This window comes from Microcaecilia unicolor, chromosome 6 (assembly GCF_901765095.1).
Source record: "Microcaecilia unicolor chromosome 6, aMicUni1.1, whole genome shotgun sequence".
NCBI lineage: Eukaryota > Metazoa > Chordata > Amphibia > Gymnophiona > Siphonopidae > Microcaecilia > Microcaecilia unicolor.
In genome coordinates, this window is record NC_044036.1 from 71,702,105 (window position 1) to 71,727,350 (window position 25,246).

Below are 25,246 nucleotides of genomic sequence, written 5' to 3' on the forward strand. Positions count from 1 at the left end.
CATAGAACACTGTTCTATATGTTCAAGTTCCTTATAGGATTGCCTCTATAATTTTTGATAATGCTTCCCTTAATTTATTTCCATTGTGTATGCATGTTGTTGCTCCCCATACATAGTTCCTTTTTTTAAGTGTTAGTATGTTATTAGCTTTCAAACAAGTAAACGGCAAAGAACAAATACAAAATAAGAAAATAAGTAAAGCATGAGGATGTATATGATTACGTAAAATCCAATACAAATGCATATAACAGTACAATATAAACATTTATCAAGAAATTGAAGTATTGACCATTTCTTCATAACATTCGTAGATAATTTTGACCTCTTGAAAAGATAAGATTCATATTTATAGGATGAGTAAACCAGATTCCACCGTGAAGCATTATTAGCTTTTTCTAAATTTTTCCAAGAAGAAAAGATCACTTTAAGAGCTAATGTGTAATGAGTGTATTCAATAGCAATTAGTCATGTTCGTTCAAGTAGTTCTGGAAACAAATGTCTTTGAGAAGGTGTTTATAACATATTGTCTTCAAAATTTTTAGAATACAAGAAATAGTATTCCAGAAGTCTTGCCAATATGTTTGTGTATAGGAGCAGTCAAACACCATATGTTTAAAGGAACCTGGTACTTGTTTGCAGGTCCAACAATTGGGGGAGGAGGATAAATCAATTTTATTGAACCTCAAAGGAGTCCAGAAAGACCTGTGAGTGGAAAAAATAAAGATTGAATAATAGTGGATGACCTGGAACTCTTAAAAGTAGAATTTCATATCATCTCCCACTGACCATCATTAATAGACTGTGAAATATTGTTCTCCCATATTTTGCACAATTTCAGACAACTTGGAAAGAGTTTAGTTTTGAGATACTTATATATGATGCGGTATGGCCTGTGCCCAGTAATTTAGTGTGACTATCAAGTAAATCAGGGGATAGTGCAAGGCCCTTGATATCAGAATTACTGTTTTTGAGCAATGAGCATAGTTGTAATTGTTGGAAAAATTGAGAATTGAGCAAAGAGAAGTCAGATTGCATTTCCAAAAAAGTTTTCGAAGTACGAGAATGCAGATCAACAAATGCACCGAGATTCCATATTCCAATTCTTTGCCAATGAACCCCCCCAAATTTGTTTCTTATTAATGAGAATGCTGGGATTATTCCAAATGGAAAGGTAAAAGGTTTTGGACCAGGGGATCTTCAATGAGCCATCAAAACCAAGAAGTAATGCTTGAGTGTTTTTTAATATGTGATTATTGGTAAGGTTTTTAGGAAAATACATACCAACCAGATTATGAGTAGAGAGAGGGCTATTTATGTGATGTTCAAGAGTCAACCAAAGAGGAAGTGAGAAGCGATCGGTTGGAACAATCCATTCCATACCCTGTCTTAGTATGAAAGCATTATGATATAACAGAAGATCAGGAAGATAAACCCCGCCAAAAGATTTAGGACCTTTTAACTTGGCTAATGAAATTCTTGGTGCTTTGGAATACCATAGAAAATTAGCTAGCAACTGTTCAATATCAGTGTAAAATGATTTGGGAAATAACAAAGCAAACATACTTAAAACTTAATGATTCTTGAGGCCGGGTAAGGTATAAAATTATATTAGCATAAGCCAAACGTTTAAACTCCTCAGACCCAAAATTTAAACCATAAATAGTACTGCTCTGATGAATAGCAACCAACAGTGGCTCCAGCACTAAAACAGAAGTGGGGAGATGGGACATCCCTGATGAGTACCCCTGTTCAGAATAAAAGCATCAGATAGGTCACCATTAGCAGCTATTCTTGCATAATTGTAGCATTTGTAGGAACACATCGGGAATACCAAAATGTGATAAAACAGTAAATAAATATTTCCATTCTACTCGGTCAAAGGCTTTCTCTGCATCAAGAGAGACAGATAAAACCGGACAAGCCTTCGACTGACCAGCATGGAATGACATAGGATTATTGTGTTGTCAGCACCAAAGCAATTTTTCATAAAGAATGTGCACAACTTTTTCAAGTCTAGAACATAATGTAAATTCTCCGAGAACAAGCAGGCTGCTTGTTCTCACTGATGGGTGACGTCCAAGGCAGCCCCTCCAATCGGAAACTTCACTAGCAAAGGCCTTTGCTAGTCCTCGCGCGCCCATGCGCACCGCGCATGCGCGGCCGTCTTCCCGCCCGAACCGGCTCGTGTTCGTCAGTCTTCTTTTGTCCGCGCTCGGTACAGTCGTGTTTTCGCCGTGTCGCACCCCGGAAAGTCGACCTCGCGCATCGTTCTTACTTCGTGTTAAAAAATAAAAAACTCTGTGTGGAAGGAGACTCTTCGGTCTTTTTTCCTTCCGATATTTCCAGTTTTTCGCCCCGGTAAGTTTTCTTTTGTCGTCGGAGTAGGCCGCTTTTAGGCCTCGGGTCGAAGTTTTCTTCCCCTTGTTTTTGTAGTGCCTTTTCCGCCATTTCGACTTTTGATCTCGCCGGCGTGATTTTTCCGCCCATGACATCGAAGTCTCCCAGCGGCTTCAAGAAGTGCACCCAGTGCGCCCGGGTCATCTCGCTCACTGATAGGCACGCGTCGTGTCTTCAGTGCTTGGGGGCTGGGCACTGCCCGCAGGCCTGTAGTTTGTGTTCCCTTTTACAAAAGCGGACTCAGGTAGCGAGATTGGCCCAGTGGAACGTTTTGTTCTCGGGCTCTTCGTCGGCATCGGCACCAGGAGGATCCAGTGCACCGACGTCGTCAGCGCCCGGACCTTCATCTTCGCCCCTGACTGTATCGAGTGTATCGAGGCATCAACCCTCTGCATCGGGGCGACATCGGAGGGCTGCGTCGGCGTCGGTGACATCGAGACCTCCTCTTTTGCTGATGTCGTCGGACGGTGGTGCTTCGTCTGGAGTGCAGGTGAGGGCTGTCCATTCCCCTGCTGGTGGCGGTGAGCCTTCGGGTGGGTCTCCTCCTGCCCTGAGGGCTCCCGTGGTACAGCCCCCCCGAGACCGACCTCCTTCGGCCTCGGCCCCGAGGAAGCGACGGCTGGATTCGACGTCCTCCTCGTCGGTGCCGGGAAGCTCCGGTGACATGCTTCGCTCCAAGAAATCGAAGAAGCATCGTCACCGGTCTCCTTCCCGTGTCGGCACCGAGAGCTCTGGGTCGCCGAGGGAGTCGGCACCCAGTAGGCATCGGCACCGAGAGGACCGCTCACCCTCTGTTCAGGAGGTGTCGATGCGCTCCACTCTGGACAGCCCGGAACAGCCTCCACGCCCGGAACAGGTTTTGACATCGACTCCTGCATCGACATCGATGTCTTTCTCCACAGCCGCTCTGCACGAGAGCCTCCGGGCCGTTCTCCCAGAGATCCTGGGGGAGCTGTTGCGCCCTACCCCTCCAGTACCGGGGGTGCTTGCGCCACCGGTACCGTCGAGCGAGGCGCCGGCTGGCCCCATGCCCGAGGTGAGGCCTTCCGCATCGGTACCGCATGCGGTACCGACTGCGGTCGCCTCCCAGGAAGGCTCCCCGACTACGTCGGCGGAGGGAGCTTCGCCGATGCGGGCGAGAGAGTCTACCTCTCGACGCTCCCATCGTGGACGTGGCTCCACGGAGTCGAGTCGGGCACGGTTGCAGACACAGGTCCGTGAACTTGTGTCTGACACCGAGGGTGAGGCCTCGTGGGAAGAGGAAGAAGACATCAGATATTTCTCTGACGAGGAGTCTGAGGGTCTTCCTTCCGATCCCACTCCCTCTCCTGAAAGACAGTTTTCTCCTCCCGAGAGTCTGTCTTTCACTTCCTTTGTCCGGGAGATGTCTACGGCCATCCCCTTCCCGGTGGTTGTGGAGGACGAGCCTAGGGCTGAAATGTTTGAGCTCCTGGACTATCCTTCTCCACCTAAGGAAGCGTCCACAGTACCCATGCATCATGTCCTAAAAAAGACATTGCTGGCGAACTGGACCAAGCCTCTAACTAACCCCCACATTCCCAAGAAGATCGAGTCCCAGTACCCGGATCCATGGGGACCCAGAGCTGATGCGCACTCAGTTGCCTCACGACTCTGGTGTGGTAGATCTGGCCCTAAAGAAGGCTAAGAGTTCTAGGGAGCATGCCTCGGCGCCCCCGGGCAAAGACTCTAGAACCTTAGACTCCTTTGGGAGGAAGGCCTACCATTCTTCAATGCTCGTGGCCAAAATTCAGTCGTACCAGCTCTACACGAGCATCCACATGCGGATCAATGTGCGGCAGTTGGCGGGCTTGGTGGACAAGCTCCCCCCCTGAGCAAGCCAAGCCTTTTCAGGAGGTGGTCAGGCAGCTGAAGGCGTGCAGAAAATTCCTGGCCAGAGGGGTGTATGACACCTTTGATGTTGCGTCCAGGGCCGCTGCTCAAGGTGTGGTGATGCGCAGACTCTCATGGCTGCGTGCCTCCGACCTGGAGAATAGAATCCAGCAGCGGATTGCAGACTCGCCTTGCCGTGCGGATAACATTTTTGGAGAGAAGGTCGAGCAGGTGGTAGAGCAGCTCCACCAGCGGGACACCGCATTCGACAAGTTCTCCCGCCGGCAGCCTTCAGCATCTACCTCTACAGGTAGAAGATTTTTCGGGGGAAGGAAGACTGTTCCCTACTCTTCTGGCAAGCGTAGGTACAATCCTCCTTCTCGACAGCCTGTGGCCCAGGCTAAGCCCCAGCGCGCTCGCTCTCGTCAGCAGCGTGCGCCTCAGCAAGGCCCATCGGCTCCCCAGCAAAAGCAAGGGACGAGCTTTTGACTGGCTCCAGCAGAGCATAGCCGACATCCAAGTATCAGTGCCGGGCGACCTACCAGTCGGGGGGAGGTTGAAAGCTTTTCACCAAAGGTGGCCTCTTATAACCTCCGATCAGTGGGTTCTCCAAATAGTCCGGCAAGGATACACCCTCAATTTGGCCTCAAAACCTCCAAATTGTCCACCGGGAGCTCAATCCTACAGCTTCCAGCACAAGCAGGTACTTGCAGAGGAACTCTCCGCCCTTCTCAGCGCCAATGCGGTCGAGCCCGTGCCATCCGGGCAAGAAGGGCTGGGATTCTATTCCAGGTACTTCCTTGTGGAAAAGAAAACGGGGGATGCGTCCCATCCTAGACCTAAGGGCCCTGAACAAATATCTGGTCAAAGAAAAGTTCAGGATGCTTTCCCTGGGCACCCTTCTACCCATGATTCAGCAAAACGATTGGCTATGCTCTCTGGACTTGAAGGACGCCTACACGCACATCCCGATACTGCCAGCTCACAGACAGTATCTGCGATTTCAGCTGGGCACACGTCACTTCCAGTACTGTGTGCTACCCTTTGGGCTTGCCTCTGCGCCCAGAGTGTTCACGAAGTGCTTGGCTGTAGTAGCAGCGGCACTTCGCAGACTTGGGGTACACGTGTTCCCATATCTCGACGATTGGCTGGTGAAGAACACATCCGAGGCAGGAGCCCTGCAGTCCATGCAGATGACTATTCGCCTCCTGGAGCTACTGGGGTTTGTGATAAATTATCCAAAGTCCCATCTTCTCCCAGTTCAGAAACTCGAATTCATAGGAGCTCTGCTGGATTCTCCGACGGCTCGCGCCTATCTTCCAGAGACGAGAGCCAACAACTTGTTGTCCTTTGTCTCGCGGGTGCGAGCGTCCCAGCAGATCACAGCTCGGCAGATGTTGAGATTGCTGGGCCACATGGCCTCCACAGTTCATGTGACTCCCATGGCCCGCCTTCACATGAGATCTGCTCAATGGACCCTAGCTTCCCAGTGGTTTCAGGCTGCTGGGGATCTAGAAGACGTGATCCACCTGTCCACGAGTTTTCTCGAATCCCTGTATTGGTGGACGATTTGGTCCAATTTGACTCTGGGACGTCCTTTCCAAATTCCTCAGCCACAAAAGGTGCTGACCACGGATGCGTCTCTCCTGGGATGGGGAGCTCATGTTGATGGGCTTCACACCCAAGGAAGCTGGTCCCTCCAGGAACGCGATCTGCAGATCAATCTTCTGGAGTTACGAGCGATCTGGAACGCTCTGAAGGCTTTCAGAGATCGGCTGTCCCACCAAATTATCCAAATTCAGACAGACAACCAGGTTGCCATGTATTACGTCAACAAGCAGGGGGGCACCGGATCTCGCCCCCTGTGTCAGGAAGCCGTCAGCATGTGGCTCTGGGCTCGCCGTCATGGCATGGTGCTCCAAGCCACATATCTGGCAGGCGTAAACAACAGTCTGGCCGACAGGTTGAGCAGGATTATGCAACCTCACGAGTGGTCGCTCAATTCCCGAGTGGTGCGCCAGATCTTCCAAGCGTGGGGCACCCCCATAGTAGATCTCTTCGCATCTCAAGCCAACCACAAGGTCCCTCAGTTCTGTTCCAGGCTTCAGGCCCATGGCAGACTGGCATCGGATGCATTCCTCCTGGACTGGGGGGAGGGTCTGCTGTATGCTTATCCTCCCATACCTCTGGTGGGGAAGACTTTGTTGAAACTCAAGCAAGACCGAGGCACCATGATTCTGATTGCTCCTTTTTGGCCGCGTCAGATCTGGTTCCCTCTTCTTCTGGAGTTGTCCTCCGAAGAACCGTGGAGATTGGAGTGTTTTCCGACCCTCATCACACAGGACGAAGGGGCGCTTCTGCATCCCAACCACCGGTCCCTGGCTCTCACGGCCTGGATGTTGAGAGCGTAGACTTTGCCTCTTTGGGTCTGTCAGAGGGTGTCTCCCGCATCTTGCTTGCTTCCAGGAAAGATTCCACTAAAAGGAGTTACTTCTTTCTGTGGAGGAGGTTTGCCGTCTGGTGTGACAGGAAGGCCCTAGATCCTCGCTCTTGTCCTACACAGACCCTGCTTGAATACCTTCTGCACTTGTCTGAGTCTGGTCTCAAGACCAACTCTGTAAGGGTTCACCTTAGTGCAATCAGTGCATACCATTACCGTGTGGAAGGTAAGCCGATCTCAGGACAGCCTTTAGTTGTTCGCTTCATGAGAGGTTTGCTTTTGTCAAAGCCCCCTGTCAAGCCTCCTACAGTGTCATGGGATCTCAATGTCGTTCTCACCCAGCTGATGAAACCTCCTTTTGAGCCACTGAACTCCTGCCATCTGAAGTACTTGACCTGGAAGGTCATTTTCTTGGTGGCAGTTACTTCAGCTCGTAGAGTCAGTGAGCTTCAGGCCCTGGTAGCCCAGGCCCCTTACACCAAATTTCATCATAACAGAGTAGTCCTCCGCACTCACCCTAAGTTCTTGCCAAAGGTTGTGTCGGAGTTCCATCTGAACCAGTCAATTGTCTTGCCAACATTCTTTCAACGTCCTCATTCCTGCCCTGCTGAACGTCAGCTGCACACATTGGACTGCAAGAGAGCATTGGCCTTCTATCTGGAGCGGACACAGCCCAACAGACAGTCTGCCCAATTGTTTGTTTCTTTTGATCCCAACAGAAGGGGAGTGGCTGTGGGGAAACGCACCATATCCAATTGGCTAGCAGATTGCATTTCCTTCACTTACGCCCAGGCTGGGCTGGCTCTTGAGGGTCATGTCACGGCTCATAATGTTAGAGCCATGGCTGCGTCGGTAGCCCACTTGAAGTCAGCCACTATTGAAGAGATTTGCAAAGCTGCGACGTGGTCATCTGTCCACACATTCACATCTCATTACTGCCTGCAGCAGGATACCCGACGCGACAGTCGGTTCGGGCAGTCAGTGCTTCACAACCTGTTCGGGCTTTAGGATCCAACTCCACCCCCCGAGGGCTCTGTTTGTTCTGTTCCAGGCTGCACTCTCAGTTAGTTGGTAAATTTTTTAGGTCAATCTCAGTAATGTCCTCGCCGTTGCGAGGCCCAATTGACCATGGTTGTTGTTTTGAGTGAGCCTGGGGGCTAGGGATACCCCATCAGTGAGAACAAGCAGCCTGCTTGTCCTCGGAGAAAGCGAATGCTACATACCTGTAGAAGGTATTCTCCGAGGACAGCAGGCTGATTGTTCTCACAAACCCGCCCGCCTCCCCTTTGGAGTTGTGTCTTCCCTTGCTTTGTCTTGCTACATATGGGACTGACGAACACGAGCCGGTTCGGGCGAGAAGACGGCCGCGCGTGCGCATGGGCGCGCGAGGACTAGCAAAGGCCTTTGCTAGTGAAGTTTCCGATTGGAGGGGCTGCCGTGGACGTCACCCCCATCAGTGAGAACAATCAGCCTGCTGTCCTCGGAGAATACCTTCTACAGGTATGTAGCATTTGCTTTTTATAGTCCGAATTAAGGAGAGCTATGGGTCTGTAGTTCTGTACAAGATGAGGATCTCTGTTAGGTTTAGCCAGTACCACAATGTTAGCTTCAAGGAATGTTCCCAGATGGTTAGGGGAACAGAGCAATGCTCTTTCCAGATGATTAGGGAAACAGAGCAATGCTTGATAACATTGTTGCAATTTCTCTGCAAGAGAAGAGGAAAAACATTTGTAGAATTCCACGGGATGGCCATCCGGGCCCAGAGTTTTTGCCGGAGCAAAGATCTTAATAGCAGATAAAATTTCACAGAGTTGAATAGGTTTATTTAATAATTGCATTTGTTGATCCGTTAAACAATGAAGGTGAAGTCCAGATAGAAAAGAAGAGATATCAGAAGCAGAAGCTATGCTCTCTGAAGAGTACAACTTTGTGTAAAAGTGTTTAAAGGCTTCCAGAATTTGAAAGGAGGAGGTATAATGTGATCCAGAGGAAGATGTGATGCAAGCAATACATTGTTTCACTTTTTTGCCCTTTAAATAGGAGGCTAAAAGCTTTCCAGCTTTCCGAGTAGTAAACCACTTTTCAGTAGTCATTTTTAGAGATCTAAGGTTTTGTAAAATGGGTTTGGAAGGACCAGTATATAGGGCAGTTTCAAGCTGACGAATTTCCTGTTCCAGCTGATTGATGGCATCATTGTTAGTCTTCCTAAGGTGCTGAATAACTAATAACCTCTCCATGCATCCAAGCTTTAAGCTTCCCAAACAGTAATAAAAGACATAACAGAATTACAATTATTTGCAAAATACTCTGCAGATTTTTTAGAAATATGCTGTAGAAAAGAGTCATCTGCCAGTAGAGAAGTATTGAGCCTCCAAGATAAAGAGTTCTTATTTTCTGAAAACCAAGATAAATAACAGGAAACAGCAGCATGATTAGAAACCGATATTTCATAAATTTTTGCAGAGTCAAGCATAGGAAACAGATGTTTGGTGCCAATTAAATAATTTTATCTAGCGTAAGTTTGGTGTAGAACAGAATAGAAAGAATATTCCCATGAGATAGGATGAAGTAGCCTCCATAAGTCAGACCATCCATTAAGCTGGAAGAGAGATTGTAAAGTAGAACAAACTTTTAAATTAGGAGGGCAGCAAGTTGACGATCTGTCCGTACATAAGTCCAATGGAAAGAAAATCACCTCCCAGAATTGTGACACTTGATAGGGAAGAGGAACCAAAGCCTTTGATCTGTTGAAAAAAAGTGGGATCATCAACATTTGATGCGTATATATTAACTATTGGTATTGATCTTATGTTAATTCCATCAGTGCTTGCAATGGAGGCGGAGCACTGAAATGGAAAGGATTTACGAATTAAGGTGATTACTCCATTTTTTTCTGCCAGAAGTTGGGACAACAAAGCATTGGTCGAACCAGTATTATCTTGACTTGAGTATGACAGAGAAATTTAATAATTATGGGCCTTGAAAATGTATTCCCTGAAATAGGTCTCGTGGGAACGCCATGTGCGTGTTCAATATCAAGAATGACTTCCAGGTTAATATTTAAAAGGTTTAGCAAGAAAGGTTGCAAAAAAGCTTCAATGTCATTACCTTCTAAGTTTTTCCGGAACTCCTAGAAGGTATAAATTATTCCAGCGCATCTGATTAGAAATATCTTCCAATTCATACTGAAGCACATCTGTTTTATTCAATTTGCATTGTTATCAGATGGTGTTCATCGTGAGCAGAAACGCGTTCCTCTAGCAACTCAAGCCTCACATTAAATTGGGTAACTTGAGTGGACATCGCCGCAAGATCTGATTTGATTTCTGATGTAGCTAGAAAGTTTTGCTGCATAAGGTCTCTCAACGCTTTAAGATCTTCAGTGACAGTATCAGTCTGGTGGCAACGATGCCATTAAGGCCTCAGGTGTGGTAGGCTCACGTTTTGACCTTTTAGAAATGGATTGAACAGCAAATGTAGTGTTACTCTTAGACGATTTGCTAACCATCTAAATGGCGTAAACAAATTCATATAATAACACTGCAATAAGATAGGCTGCTGATTTTAAGAAAAATAAGAAACACCAGCAGGAGAGTGTTCACGTGACAGATGTCATGTGATCTCTCCCCCCCCCCCCCCCCCCATACATACTTTCAACCAGGGAAAGGATGGGCAGTTTTCAGACAGCTGTTCTTCCTGGATAAATAGCTTTTGAAAATTGCCTTCCCTATATTTTGTAGATTTCTAGATTCTAGCCAAAAGACTACAATAAGTTATTAAATATGTACAGTTTGTATTTTATCATGGTTTCCCCTTTTTTTTAAATTCTGGAGTTCATAGCATAGGGCTATTGCCTTAGTTTAGGAAAATTAAGACTCCTTTTACTAAAATGCATTAAGATTTTGCAGTTACTGTACACTAATGGACAAAATTAACATAGTAACTGCAAAGCCTCATTACACTTACCACATGCATTGCAGGTAATGTGGATGCACTTTACACTACCTCAAGAGGTGGTGTCTGCTGCATAGTTAAAATGCAGTACTGTACTGCACTTTAGGCGCAAGATGCAGTCTCTGTCCATTCCACACCCTATTCCACGTTTCTCAGTTAATACAGGAATTAGCATGTGTTAATTGTGAAAGTGCTGCATTAACAGTTGGCATGCAGTAATTCTCCAAAGTGCTCAAGTCACTTCAGTAAATGAGGCTCTGCATTTGATAACAGTTTACTAAAGATGCAGAGTAGAAATTCTGGAGAACTCAACTTACAAAGAATTCAGCTACCTTTTCTTGAATTAGCATAAGAATATATCAAAAGATAGTGCATATGTGAGCTTCCAAGATAACATGGGTCTTTTTTAGATTCTAGAGTATCTGAAGAAGGGAATCTTGTCCCCTAAAGAGCTCAAGTACGATGTTCATACATGAAATATGCAAAGAAAATTTTGTTGTAGTATCTAAATATATCTTTTTACATGGGATAAATGACACAAAAGCTAAATGTAAATAGATGTTTAATGTGATTTATCTGAGAGTGAATTAAGTCATTCCTAGACTTCTTTGACAACAAAATCAGATCTTTGTAACCTTGAATATATACTCTATTGCAATTATAAACAGCTGAGATGCTATGCTAAATCAGCAGTATTCCAAGACTAATAAGACTTGAACCACAAACATATATTTAAGTGTGTAGAAGTCTGTCTTTGTTGTTCATGAGTAACACCCTGCAAATGTCTTTTGAACCATCTCCATTTGTAATCTTTGAGTAGCAGCAGCATAGATAGGGTTTAATGGATCTCTGGTACAGAAGTTAAGATGGTCCCTATAATGCCACTTTGCCCAAGGTGTGTACTTGGTGGGGGGGGGGGGACCCCTTTAGACTTATGTGATGATATGGAAAGATTCTTAGGATATCTATGGAAATTGAGGGGTGTATGGACAAAGTGTGTATGTGGGTAAATAGTAAGGGTGGAGGTGGTGAGTGGGTGTCTGGGGAAGGAGGTGAGGTATAGTATATAGAGCAGGAGGGTACATGTGTAATGTGTAGGAAAGTAGCTGGCCCAGTAAGGTTGTATAAGAGGGTGTCAGTTATGGGTGAGATGTCTGAGATGGGGATGTAGGGCCTTGTGTATCTTACAGGCCCAGTGGGGTAATGTACATAGACAGTGTCAGATGTAGGTGAGTTGTCTGAGCTGGGTGGGTTTTGTTTGTATCACGTACAGTGAGGGTGTGAGTGATGAGATCTGGTCTGAGGCTTTAGAACAGACAGGGGTGTCTGACAATGGTTCACAGGAAAAGTCTTGGAATGCAATAGTGTGTTAAGGGGAACACTCCCATTCCCCCTTCCTTCTCTGTGTTCCCCCCACCCCACCCCACCTCTCATCAGTTTGGAACACTGGTAAAAGATTAGGGCAGCAAAACACTGTACTTAGCTCTAATATTCATGCACTGCTTTGTGATCTCATTCTTCTATTGCCCCATGTAGCCAAGCAGTAGATGTTCTTTAGTGCATCAGTTCCTACAGTATGAGCTGTAAGATCATGTGGCTAATATTGCAAGGCTTGACCCTACTGAAATAGGAGACAATATACTTAAGTACTTCTCTAGCCATCCAGCCAAATTGGGGTTATTGAGGAAACAGGATCTTGAGGCAGCACTGTTAAAGCTAAGTATAGTGTCCACCTTGCTGAGCTTCCAGTATGCCACCATCATTTCTGCCATCGCCCCTCAACTTTTGTTACAACCACAAGGGCAGCCTGTCCACCCAGTTCAGTGGTGGCTAGACCACTGTTGAGAAAGCCTGCCAATTAAGTTTGAAAGGCTATCATAAGTGAAGACTAGTATTGTACTTTAGCCGCACCATGTCCTGCAAATAAAATTTATAAAAATAGTCCCTCATTTTTTTAAATGCTAGTTGTAATTAAATATGAAAGCCAAATGTGGAATGGGTCTATCTAAATACATATTGATGTTTGATGCCAGTTTGTTTGTAAATATACAAGTTAGAATGAACATTTTGACTTGTGCTTTTTAAATGCTTTTACATATAGCGTAAGACTTTACAGCTGTATGTACACAAAAGTTTGAGTGCCGCTGAACTCATTTTATATACATTTACAGAAGTGTTCCCAGAGAAAAAAAGAGCTAACCAGACTGCATCTTCTGGTAGAAAACAAGTTAAGGTAAATGCATGTTCTCCTGCAAATTATTTTGCTAGTAAGGAAGAGCAAAAAAGTTTGATCAGATCTAAACATTGTTTACCAACTTAATGATCTTTAGATTATTTTAAATTGGTTACAATCATGTTTTGAATGTTGCCCTTACGTTCTGATATTTCAGTTATTCTTTTCAAAGAAAGCACTTTTTGTAGCATCGGCTGTACTGTTCTGAACCAATGGATGCTATCCCTTTCTATCAGCAGGTGGACGTAGAGAACTGAATTTTGCCAGTGACATCACCAGCATAAGCAGTGTTGCTCCTTGAAACAATCCAGTATTTTCCTCTACCTTCAGCAGATAGTAGGTTGTGCTGACGGTGCTCCTGTCCCCTGGCCTAGCTCCTTGCTGTGCTTGCCATGGCCTCACAACGTGGTCGAGCCTAACGTCCGCTCCTAGGTCACAGTCTCAGGACTGTACCTGGTTGAACTCGGAGCTTAGCTCCGCAGCCTCCAGTCGCACTTGTTAGTGCCACTGTGTGAAGCTTTCGCTCATTTGAGAGGCCTTGCTCAAGGGGTGCAGGTCCCCATCCCCCTACCCCTCTTGCCTGTTCGCCCTGCTTGGGTATATTCCCCACAGGCTCCTCCTACAGCTCCCCAGGCTGTCCAAAAGTGCTCACTTCAGCAGCACATATACAATAAATCAATAAATAATAATTCAGCTGGCCTGGCTAGCTTCATGCCCTTTGTCAGGGGCTAATGTTGAGAAGCAGGGAATTTCCCTCTAGGTGCACCCAGAGAGCCAGAATAGGCCTGGACAGTCAGACAGGCCAACATGCATCTGCCATGAGGTAGGATATGCTGATGGCACACACTAAGCAGCCTTCGGAGTCAGGAGCTAAGCAGGGTAAATTGATTATTTTTATAGTGTGTAAATGTGACTCATTCAGTACTACTACTACTACTATTTAGCATTTCTATAGCACTACAAGGCATACGCAGCGCTGCACAAACATAGAAGAAAGACAGTCCCTGCTCAAAGAGCTTACAATCTAATAGACAAAAAATAAATAAAGTAAGCAAATCAATTAATGTGAATGGGAAGGAAGAGAGGAGGGTAGGTGGAGGCGAGTGGTTACAAGTGGTTACGAGTCAAAAGCAATGTTAAAGAGGTGGGCTTTCAGTCTAGATTTAAAGGTGGCCAAGGATGGGGCAAGACGTAGGGGCTCAGGAAGTTTATTCCAGGCGTAGGGTGCAGCGAGACAGAAGGCGCGAAGTCTGGAGTTGGCAGTAGTGGAGAAGGGAACAGATAAGAAGGATTTATCCATGGAGCGGAGTGCACGGGAAGGGGTGTAGGGAAGGACGAGTGTGGAGAGATACTGGGGAGCAGCAGCGTGAATACATTTATAGGTTAGTAGAAGAAGTTTGAACAGGATGCGAAAACGGATAGGGAGCCAGTGAAGCGACTTGAGGAGAGGGGTAGTATGAGTAAAGCGACCCTGGCGGAAGATGAGACGGGCAGCAGAGTTTTGAACCGACTGGAGAGGGGAGAGGTGACTAAGTGAGAGGCCAGCAAGAAGCAGATTGCAGTAGTCTAAACGAGAGGTGACAAGGGTGTGGATGAGGGTTTTGGTAGAGTGCTCGGAAAGAAAGGGGCGGATTTTACGGATGTTGTAAAGAAAGAAACGACAGGTCTTGGCGGTCTGCTGGATATGAGCAGAGAAGGAGAGAGAAGAGTCAAAGATGACCCCAAGGTTTCGAGCTGAGGAGACAGGGAGAATGAGAGAGCCATCAACAGAAATAGAAAACGGGGGGAGCGGGGAGGTGGGTTTGAGGGGGAAAATGAGAAGCTCGGTTTTGGTCATATTTAATTTCAGGTGGCGTTGAGACATCCAGGCAGCAATGTCAGACAAGCACGCTGAAACTTTGGTTTGGATGCAAGGTGAGATATCAGGGGTAGAAAGGTAGATTTGGGAGTCATCAGCATAGAGATGGTAGGAAAAGCCATGGGATGAGATTAATGAACCAAGGGAAGAAGTGTAGATAGAAAAGAGGAGGGGACCAAGAACAGAACCCTGAGGTACGCCGACAGGCAGAGGGATAGAAGTAGAAGAGGATCCACCAGAGTGAACACTAAAGGTGCGGAGGGAGAGGTAGGAAGAGAACCAGGAAAGGACAGAGCCCTGGAATCCAAGTGAGGACAGGGTATCGAGAAGTATGCTGTGATCGACAGTGTCAAAAGCAGCGGAAAGATCAAGAAGAATGAGGATGGAATATTGACCTCTGGATTTAGCCAGTAATAGGTCATTGGAGACTTTAGTGAGCGCAGTTTCGGTTGAGTGGAGAGAGCGAAAACCAGATTGTAATGGGTCAAGAATAGCATGTGAGGAGAGAAAATCAAGGCAGCGGCGGTGAACAGCACGCTCAAGTAATTTGGAGAGAAAAGGAAGGAGGGAGATGGGTCGGTAATTAGAGGGACAAGTAGGGTCAAGTAAAGGCTTCTTAAGGAGAGGTGTGACCACAGCATGTTTAAAGGCAGCAGGGACAGTCGCAGTGGAAAGTGAGAGGTTGAGAATGTGACAGATAAAAGGAATAAGAGTAGGAGAGATGGCATTAAGAAGGTGGGTGGGAATGGGATCAGAGGAACAGGTGGTACATTTTGAGGAAGAAAGGAGAAGTGTAGTTTCCTCAATAGTAACTTCAGGAAAGGAGGAAAGGGAATGAGGGGAAGGAGAGAGAGGGGAACGGACTAGTGGAGGGAGAGGTGGTGAGGTAGAGAAAGCAAGGTTTATCTTTTGAACCTTGTTGTGAAAGAATTCAGCAAGGGTCTGAGGAGATAATGAAGGGGGAGTTGGGGGAGGGGGCACCTTGAGGAGAGAGTTCAATGTGGTGAAGAGAAGTCTAGGATTAGAGCCAAGAGAGTTGGTCAGTTGGATATAATAATCCTGTTTGGCACGTAAAAGAGCAGATTGGAAGGAGGTCAGCATGAACTTAAAGTGTAAGAAATCAGCAAGGGCCCGAGATTTCCGCCAGAGGTGTTCGGCGGAGCGGGTACAGGAACGTAGGTAGCGGATATTAGAAGTCAGCCAAGGTTGGGGTTTTGTACGCCTTACAGGGCGGGTCATCAAAGGTGCAAGAGTGTCTAAGGCAGAGGATAGAGTATTGTAAGAAGAAACAGCCTCGTTGACAGACGTGGATGGTGCCACAGTAGAGAGGAGGTTTGAAACATGGGAGGATAGAGATGAAGGGTCAATATCGTGCCTGCCTTTCTCTCAGTGAGCATTTTTCATGTGCTGTTCCCTTCCCCTCTTCAGCTAAAATGGATACACTGCTCTTGCACACTGTTCCTGCCAGGACAAACTAGCAGTTAGAATCCTCTCTCTCAAATCACTTGGACAGAGAAAGAGAAAATTTCCCTTGTCTGTCCACCCTGGGTCAAATGCGGGGTCCCAATAGGGCCTCGGTGGTTTTTGGCTCCAGATCTTGACTCATTTGGTTAAGTAGACCCTGCACAGGTCCCCTCTTGAGACCTAATCCTCATCATTTTGGTGGGGGGGGGGGGGGGCCCAAGGGAATGAGCAGTCTCAGCACTGTGGAACAGATCTGGTCATTCTGGTGGGTCTGGGTTCTTTGGAGGGAGCGGAGGAGGACTCAGAGGTCCTTTTGAGCGCCCAGTCCCTCATGGACTCCATGTCTGAGAACCCTCCCTTGTTGAGAGGCAGGGGAGGAGCTATCCCATGGGTTCCATCTTGCTTGTCATGAGGAACTGTCTTGCTCTTAGACAAGGTTACAGGTGCTTTGGCTATGCTTAAGCCTTCTTTAGTGGGCCCCCTCAGGGCCCCGAAGCATTTTCCACTCCATAAGGCCCTCATCTGCTTGTTGAGGGTGAATGGGAGTTTGCAGATGGTACCCTCTGGATCGCCGGGCCTCTTGCTCCTCATCTCTATGCCTTCACTCAGGAGGTTGAGAAGTCTCTCTGAGTTGGACACCCTGGTTACAGCGATTCTGCAGGTGACTGCTGTACCTGTGCAAGGGGGCTTGGCTATGAAAAGAATGTGGAGCAGCAGCTGGCCTTTTCAATGGGGGATCCAGCATTCAGGCTGCTCTTTGTGGCAGTTAGGTAGCTCCATGCTGCATTGGTTCCAGCATTTGCCAAAGTCCCTGCAGATTTCTCACTTGCAGTCCAAGACGGCCTTTCCGGGTGGACATTCTATATGATATGGTCGTCTGACTTCCTGCTCAGTGGAGAAATTGGGGGTTGCCTGGGTGTGGGTGCGGCAAGAAGCTTTTGAGTCAGCTGCCCTTTAGGGGGCGCTTGCTCTGTGACTTGGAGAAGTTGATGAAGGATATGGGGGACGCATAGCTCTCTGTCTCGCTGAGCGGGAAGTCAGACAATCATATCAAATAGAATGTCCACCTGAAAAGGCTGTCTTGGACTCCAGGCGAGAAATGTCGAGGGACTTTGGCAAATGCTGCAACCAGCGCAGCATGGAGCTACCTAACTGCCACAATACTGAATCACCCCTTGAAAAGGTCAGATGCAGCTGCTGCTGCTGCACATTCTTTTCATAGCCATGTGTGTGTGTGTGTATATATATATATATATATATATATATAATCTTGATTGTCTTTAAAAACCAAAAAAATAGTGTCATGCAAAGGCTCAATGCTACTGTATTTAAATCAGCCTTAGCAGAAACATGGTATCCCAATCACCGAAAAGTCATTTTGAAAAAGCTGAAAATCTTGTATGTGGACAGACTAGCCACAGGCAGCAAGCGCAACTATATTTAAAAAAAACGTTTTTGCTATGTAAACTAATATACCACATCATAAGGGGATAGTGCTGGGCAGACTTATACGGTCTGTGCCAGAACTGGTGGTGGGACGCGGGGCTGGTGGTTGGGAGGCAGGGATAGTGATGGGCAGACTTATACGGTCTGTGCCCTGAAAAGGACAGGTACAAATCAAGGTAAGGTATACACAAAAAGTAGCACATATGAGTTTATCTTGTTGGGCAGACTGGATGGACCGTGCAGGTCTTTTTCTGCGTCATCTACTATGTTACTATATAAGCCTTAAATAAATAAAAAACTGGTATGCTGAACATTTAAAAACCAGCAAATGGTAGGCTGCCATTGTGAACAAAACATCTGTATTACAAATATAACATATACCAAGTGAAAAAAAATTTTTAAAACACACTACATTAAAAAAAAAACTCTAAGGGAAAGAGTAAAACCTGACATATCTATAATGCCACTCAAATTCAAAAAAAAGACAGCCAAAAAAACTAGCATTAAAAAAGTGTGGGGAGGGGGAGGGCTAGATTATGACATTGTGGGCACAATATAAAGAATATAAAAACCTCCTTAGAAATGTAGAAAAAGTGAAGATGCCATAAAATCTGTATTGCATATATATGACCTTATTGCAATTTATATAAAACAAATAAAAACAGCAGTTATCAGCACAGTTGGCATGCCACATCTAAACAACAGTAAGAAAATATGAAAACATACTGACAGCTGACTAGTTTGTTATAGAAATCAAATTGCTAGCTATTTTTTTTTTACTTTTTTTAAGGGAACTTACTGCGCTGAAGAAGAATTAGTTCAAATTCAGAGAGGCAGGAACAGCAAACCTTCCACACTGCAACATGGTTGCAGTTAAAGGACTGAGGCTCTGACATCATTGTTTGCATCACCAACTTATCATTAGCCAATCAAATAGGCTAAAAAAAAAAAAAGAATACAGAGTATGTAAAAATGCCTAAAAAAATGTAAACTATAAAAGTGGGATAATAAAAGAAAACTAAGAAAAAATATACATATTCCTGAGAACTCAACTAAACAAATATAAAACAAAAATTCACCATCATTACAAAAGGAATTAGATCACAGGCCATAAATATAACCACATAAGATGTATTAATACATAAAAAAAACAAAATATGTATGACCTTAATAGCCACAAAGTTTAAAAAGGAGCAGAGTGGCAACACCAGCGGTCTACATACTAATCTAACAAACAAAGGGGGTCTTTTACTAAGCCACAGCAGCATTTTTATCTCGCGGTAGAAATCAGCTGGCGGTAAACACTGAGATGAACGTAGGAATATAACGGTCATCTCGGCATTTACCGCCAGCTGATTTCTACCGCAAGCTAAAAAATAAAAGACGCCCAAAGTGATATTTGTCAAGGTTATTTACAAGAAAACCCCCAAATCCAAATCACTGTTACGGCCATGTGGTAGTAGTGTTAAGGTGAAAAATAAATCTTTGTTCTTCTTTTGGAAGGACGTCATTAATGTCCATCCATCTCCAAGTGGTTCTAATCATTTTAGTAACACAGAATCTCAACTTGTAAAAGGAGCAATTGTGCTCATGACAATGCTCAACCAAAGGTGCAGTCGGAACCTTCCTTTTCGAACAACTCATGTTTAAAAATTCATGTTTTTAATTTTCTCTTCATCTTACCAATATGCAGTTTTTTCACATGGGCATTATATATCACATTAATATGGTTACAGGTGGAATGATATGTCAGTTTTATATTTTCTTCCAGTTACAAGATGTTTAAAATTTGTAATTGACATCGATATTTTATAAACCTAAGGGTGCAAACAATTCTTGTATCATTTTTTTTGTTTCTCCTGTCTCAAAACTACTTCCCTATTTGCACATTTGCTTTTAAATATCCATCATGGATCTGTTCACTAGGATAACCTCTCTTCTTGAAATGTTCTATAAACTATTCAGCTTGTTTTTCACATTCATCAAATCCAGAGCACAGTCTCCGCAAACGGAGAAATTGGCTGTATGGCAAATGTTTTTCAAGTTTCTATTGTGGTATCTACTGTATTCCAAATATTTATTTATTTCTGTCTGTAGACTTTGTATAAAGAGTTGTTGTAAACCCATAGATGAGTTTCTTAATAAGAATATCAAGAAGTGGAATTTGGTGATGGTGGGAAAGGACTTGATATACCACCTTTCTGTGGTTTTTGCAACTACGTTCAAAACAGTTTACATATTATATACAGGTACTTATTTGTACCTGAGGCAATGGAGGGTTAAGTGACTTGCCTAGAGTCACAAGAGGCTGCAGCGGGAATCGAACCCAGTTCCCCAGGATCAAAGTGTGCTGCACTAGCCACTAGGCTATTCCTCCATTCAAACTGTACATTAAATTTTAGGTTAACATCTCTTGCATTTAACTATTTAACAAACTCATGCAATCCTGCAGCAAATCTTCAGGAGAGTCTCTAGAAGTGTGCGTTTGACTTTGCCTGTTTAGAATTTCCCTTGTGTGTTATGCTAGAAAGAACTGTTCATTTGACTTTGCCTCTCTAGAGTTGCCTTTGACGCAGCCTTTTGGTGAAATGTGGCCATGTCAGGCATAAGTGCTTTGATTTGTGTAACTGTTTCCAACATGTGTTGGTCTGCTGGTTGTTCTGCTGTGGTATAGCCTTGGCCGGTAGTGGCCCCCACCCCAAGTCTTTCCATGGCCCCTCATTGATTGATTGTTGTACAGGGTTGTGCGTCATTCTCCTTTGATCTTGCTGGTAGCGTCACATTTGCACCACAGACTTTGATATGCAGATTTCCAGCATCTGCTGGTGGAGGATCCGCTTATGCTATCCAGGGGTTGGGGTTTGCTCCAGTGAGGGCCGGTAGAGATAGAGGATCTGGACCCCTTTTGGACTATAGTATGGCCATTGAGAGGCAACAATTAGAGAAGTGTGAGTTTACTCCCACAGTGCTTTCTACCCTGCTTTGCTCCAGGAAGTCCTTCACATCCCCGGCTTATATCAAGGTCTAGCATGTGTTTGAATCCTGATGTGGGGTGCGGTCCCTGTCTCCCTGAAAGGTTCAGGTTCCCAATGATTTGGGTTTTCTGCAGCAGGACCTCAAAAAAGGGCTGGCCTTGAGCTTCCTGAGAGTCCAGGTGGCTGCGTTGTCCAGTTTTCGGGAGAAGGGGAAGGGCATCTCTCTGGCTTTGCTTAGAGAGGTAGCTCAGTTTCTGAATGGTTTTTGTCCTTCCTTTCCTTTCTAAGCGCTGTCCGAGGCTCTGCGTTAGGTCCTGCACATGGCTTCCAGCAAGGATCTAACCCTCAAGATAATGCTCTTGGTGGCTATTTTCTTTGCTAGGAAAGTTTCTGAATTGTAGGCCCTATTGTGTCAGGATTCCTCTCTCCATCTGCGCACAGTACCATCCTTTCTTCTGAAGGTGGTGTCTCTGTTCCATGTGAATTATGAGGTTTGTTTCCCCTCCATGGTGGTACAGGGATCATCGCCAGAGGGTAGGAATTTCACAAGCTGAATGTCCGGAGGACGCTAGTCAAGTACTTCCAGGAGATGAATGAGTTTCGTCTCTAGGACCACCTCTTTGTACTTTTCCACTGCCCTCGGAAGGGTCAGGTGGCCTCAAAGGCCTCAATTGTGAGGTGGATTAAGGTGGCTATTGAGTCCACTTACATCAGCAAGAATTGTCCAGTGCCTCAGGAGCTCAAAGCCCACTCTATTAAGGCTCAGGCCACTTCCTGGGTGGAGGCTCGGGCGGTATCCCCGCTTTATTCATTAGCTAAGCACTAAAGATTGGACATGTTGGCCAGAGCCTGTTCAGACTTTGACAGAAATGTCATTCAGGGAGCCTTGTCTTCCCCCGCCCAGTAGATCTGCTTTGGTACACCACATTGGTCAGAACAGTAGAGCTGATGCTAAGAAAGGAGAAATTATGGCTTACCTGATAATTTTCTTTTATTTAGTCAGCAACACTAATCTGGTCCCGCCCTTGGAAGACCTTGGCCCAGGGTTCTGGGTGTGCTGTATGCTTCCTTTTCAAAAGAAAAGAGAATTCATTTTATGATTAGCAGCCATACGAGTTTCAGTGATATGGCTATATTCTGTGTATGCAGGGTAGCAAGTGGCACTCTGTCGCTTAATTATCATTACAGCTGCAGTGGTTGATGGGGCATCGGTGCATTACTAAGGGACCTGCTGAGAAACATAGCCAGGTTGAGGCGTAGGTGGGAGTTGAGAACATACTGCTGCCAGTGCCTATTTTTTACGTGACAGATTCCTTGAAAAATAGGCGACGATGCCATCAGAAGTCCATTTGGGGGAGCGGTCGCTCCTCTGGCAACCCACCTAGCTACGATCCTGCTTTTGCTGCTTGGGCAAAGCAATACTGGATTGGTCCAGGGAGCACCTCTGCTTATGTTGGTGGTGTCACTGGCAAAATTCAGTTTTCTTTACCGCCACCTTTTGGTTCAGAACAGTGTCGCTGACTAAAGAAGAGAAAATTATCAGGTAAGACATAATTTCTCCTTAGATTCCTCTGTCCTATTATTATACAGAGATCTCTGTAAATGTAACCTAGTCTCCTCCTCCAAACCATGTAAGAAGGACCTTCACATTTTAAACAGGGTATAGAGGGATGCAGGTACAACTCAAACCACTTTATTGGGCAGACTGGCTCGATTATTTAGGTTTTTATCTGCCATCAATGACTGTGTGTTGTGTTACAAATGGAAAATATTGCCCTTTTCTGTACGTTAAATAAGATCAATTGCTACTAAGTGCAGGCTGGAGGAGAAGAAAATGATTACTTGAAGAGGAGTCTCTATAGATAATTTTTGCAGTCATGATTCTTCCACCCTACTTCCCCCAATTTTAAACATATTGGACAAGTCTTTTAAATATAATTGCTCTGAAAATGAGCAAGTTAACCATGTCACAAGTGCGTCAAGTGACTGTTCGTGGTACACAATGGAACACAATGATAGAGTTTTCTAGAAAACAATAAAGCCTTTTCTCTGCAGGACTTTCTGTAGATTTCCTTCGTAGTCATTTATCCTTGTAACAATTTTTCCCAGGCTTACATCTCCATAAAGGTAAACAGGCCCTTCATTCTTTGGACTGCAGGAGAACTGTTGCCATCTAGTTAAGAGTGAACTAAAACGCGTAAAGAGCTTTCTCAACTTTGTTTCTTTTGATCCAAATTAGCATGGGTTTACAATGACAAAATGTACTGTTTCAGACAGGATAGGAGATTATATGGTAGGTCCAGACCTGATATCAATGGTAATCCACGATCCATAATCTCAGTGCCCTGGTGATCTTATTTGCCCGCCAAACTAACACAGAGTTCAGTGAATATATTTACATCACGTTACTATTTAGATACATTTTCGGAGCAACCTATTAAGTTTGGACAATTCACTACAGTGTCGTCATGGAATAGAGCCCAACAATATGACTCATTGGCCTTTATATTATATCAGGCTGTCTTTCTTACAAAAATATATTATAAAAAAGCAAATGAAAAGCTGTGACATGTGCCCCTTAGCTAGAGTATCCCACTTGTGTAACTATGATGAGCTGCTTGTCTTCAGAGATAGCAAAGTCATTTACGTGTCACATGTGTTCGCTAAAGAAATCAGTTCATCAGTCATACAAACCTTCTCACCGCAGCTTAGGAGGTTGTTTTCCTTCAGTTAAAGCTATAAAACTAAGGGGTGTAGTACAGCCACAGTAACATGGTAATGGCCTTTAGGTCTTTCTGGAAAGCTGTGAATCAGATACCTGTATGACTTGTTGCTATTGAACTGCTGTTTTCAAGGAATATCTGTTACAGGTAAGCAGCTTTGCTTTCTCTTCTTAATTTTGTGAGGAACATTTTGAGCATGTTATCAATATTTATGGTTTTCCTGTTTTTAGTATGTTGATATGGTATTTGAAAGTTTTAATTATTTCATTTTTTAATTTGAATTTTAATGATTTGCTTCCAGCTTTTAAGGGTTATTACAGAAATGCAAATTACACTATTTATAAATGTATATCTTTGATAGTGCTGGACTAATGCATTTAATGAGGAGATTCTTGTTGAAATCTTTTCACAGCAGAAACAATCATTACCACATTGGGCATCTCAGAGTGTTCTTCCAGGACAATCTCTTACTAGTAGTTTGCATCCAAAACAATCGGATGTGCTATCTGTTAGCCATATGCAAGAATTGCAGCCTTTTGTCCATGATCCATTGGAACTTCCAGAACAAATAATTCTGTTTCCTCCTGGTAAGGACATGTATGGAATACATTTCAATTTCATCTTCTCGTGAAATGGAAGATGGTATACGTAGTTGCTTTTTTTAGCACTAGCCCCTGTTGACTCCCTCTTTGCCAAATTCTTGCCTGTTGCTCCCAGGGAAGGATGTATAATTAAGATAGAGCCTGTAGATCAATTTATGTTTCCATATCATCATGCTGATCAATCCATAGACTGGTGGGTTGTGTCCATCTACCAGCAGGTGGAGATAGAGAGCAATCCTTTTGCCTCCCTATATGTGGTCATGTGCTGCCGGAAACTCCTCAGTATGTTCTCTATCTCAGCAGGTGGTGGTCACACACAGCAGCAGCTCTGGCTAGGCCTCCAAGCCTAATTTTTAGGTTTTGTTGAGTGCCTGGGGTTGAGGGCTCTTCTTGAGCAAGTGCAAACCTGGTGGCGCCAGGTCCCTCCTTTTCTCCCCCCTCCCGCTGGCTCCGTTAAAAAAAAAAATTTTTGGACGTCCTTAAGGGCGTTTATTTCGACGTTTATTTAAACGTTTATTGCAGCTACTCACTGGGACACCAGGTCGTTACAGCTCGGAGCGAGAAGCAGGTAATTTTTACCTTTTTATAGCGGGCAGGGGGTTCCCCGATTGATCTCCACGTGGCCTATGGCGTCGGAGGGCGAGGGCGCGAAGAATCGCTCCCCGGACTGCGTGTGCGCTTCTAGCGGGGATGCGGGGGTTTTAAAGTCTGATTCGCCCTTGTTGGGTGTCAGTTTGGAGGCCGGTCAGTGTCCCGGGTCTTCCTCCGGCGCGGCGGTTTTTCCCGCCATAAACGCCCATCCCCCGCTGCTCGCCTCCGCCATCTTGGCCGGCCACTCTGCTCGGACGGCTTCTTCTTGGGCCACCCTTGAGCTGGGAAACGTTCATGCCATGGCCGCCCTTGATTTGGGCGACGGTAAAAAAGCAGCTAAAGTTAAGCGCCGTTCTTCCCGCGCGGCTCCTTCGCGGAGTGTCGCGCCGGACGCCATCTTGGATGCGCAGCATGGTTCTCCCCCGCTCTTGCGAGCGCCGGTTGAGGGTGCGTCTAGGGCTGTGGCCCAGGCTGCTGAATTGCACAGTTTGGGGGGTTTCTCCCCCGAGTTTATTTTGCTGCTGCATCAGGCCTTCCTTATGCAGAACGCTGCCCCTTCTCCCTTGTCCGATAAAGGGGTTGAGGCCCCCGGAAGTAAACGCCCTCGGGTGGATGCCCAGGCCTTAGAGGACGCTGTTTCCTCTGATGTAGATGAGGGCAGCGTATCTGGGTTCTCCCAACGGTCCTTTGGGGATTCCTTGGAGGAGACGGA

General features: G+C 45.5%; 1 protein-coding gene across 1 annotated transcript in view; it reads left to right on the forward strand.

Annotated features, from left to right (window-relative positions):
- Positions 1-25,246, forward strand: part of BRDT (bromodomain testis associated) — a 296,166-nt gene that overhangs the window by 169,543 nt on the left and 101,377 nt on the right. The window contains 2 exon segments of the mRNA XM_030206522.1: positions 12,814-12,875; positions 23,754-23,928. Coding sequence (XP_030062382.1) covers positions 12,814-12,875; positions 23,754-23,928 — 237 coding nt within the window.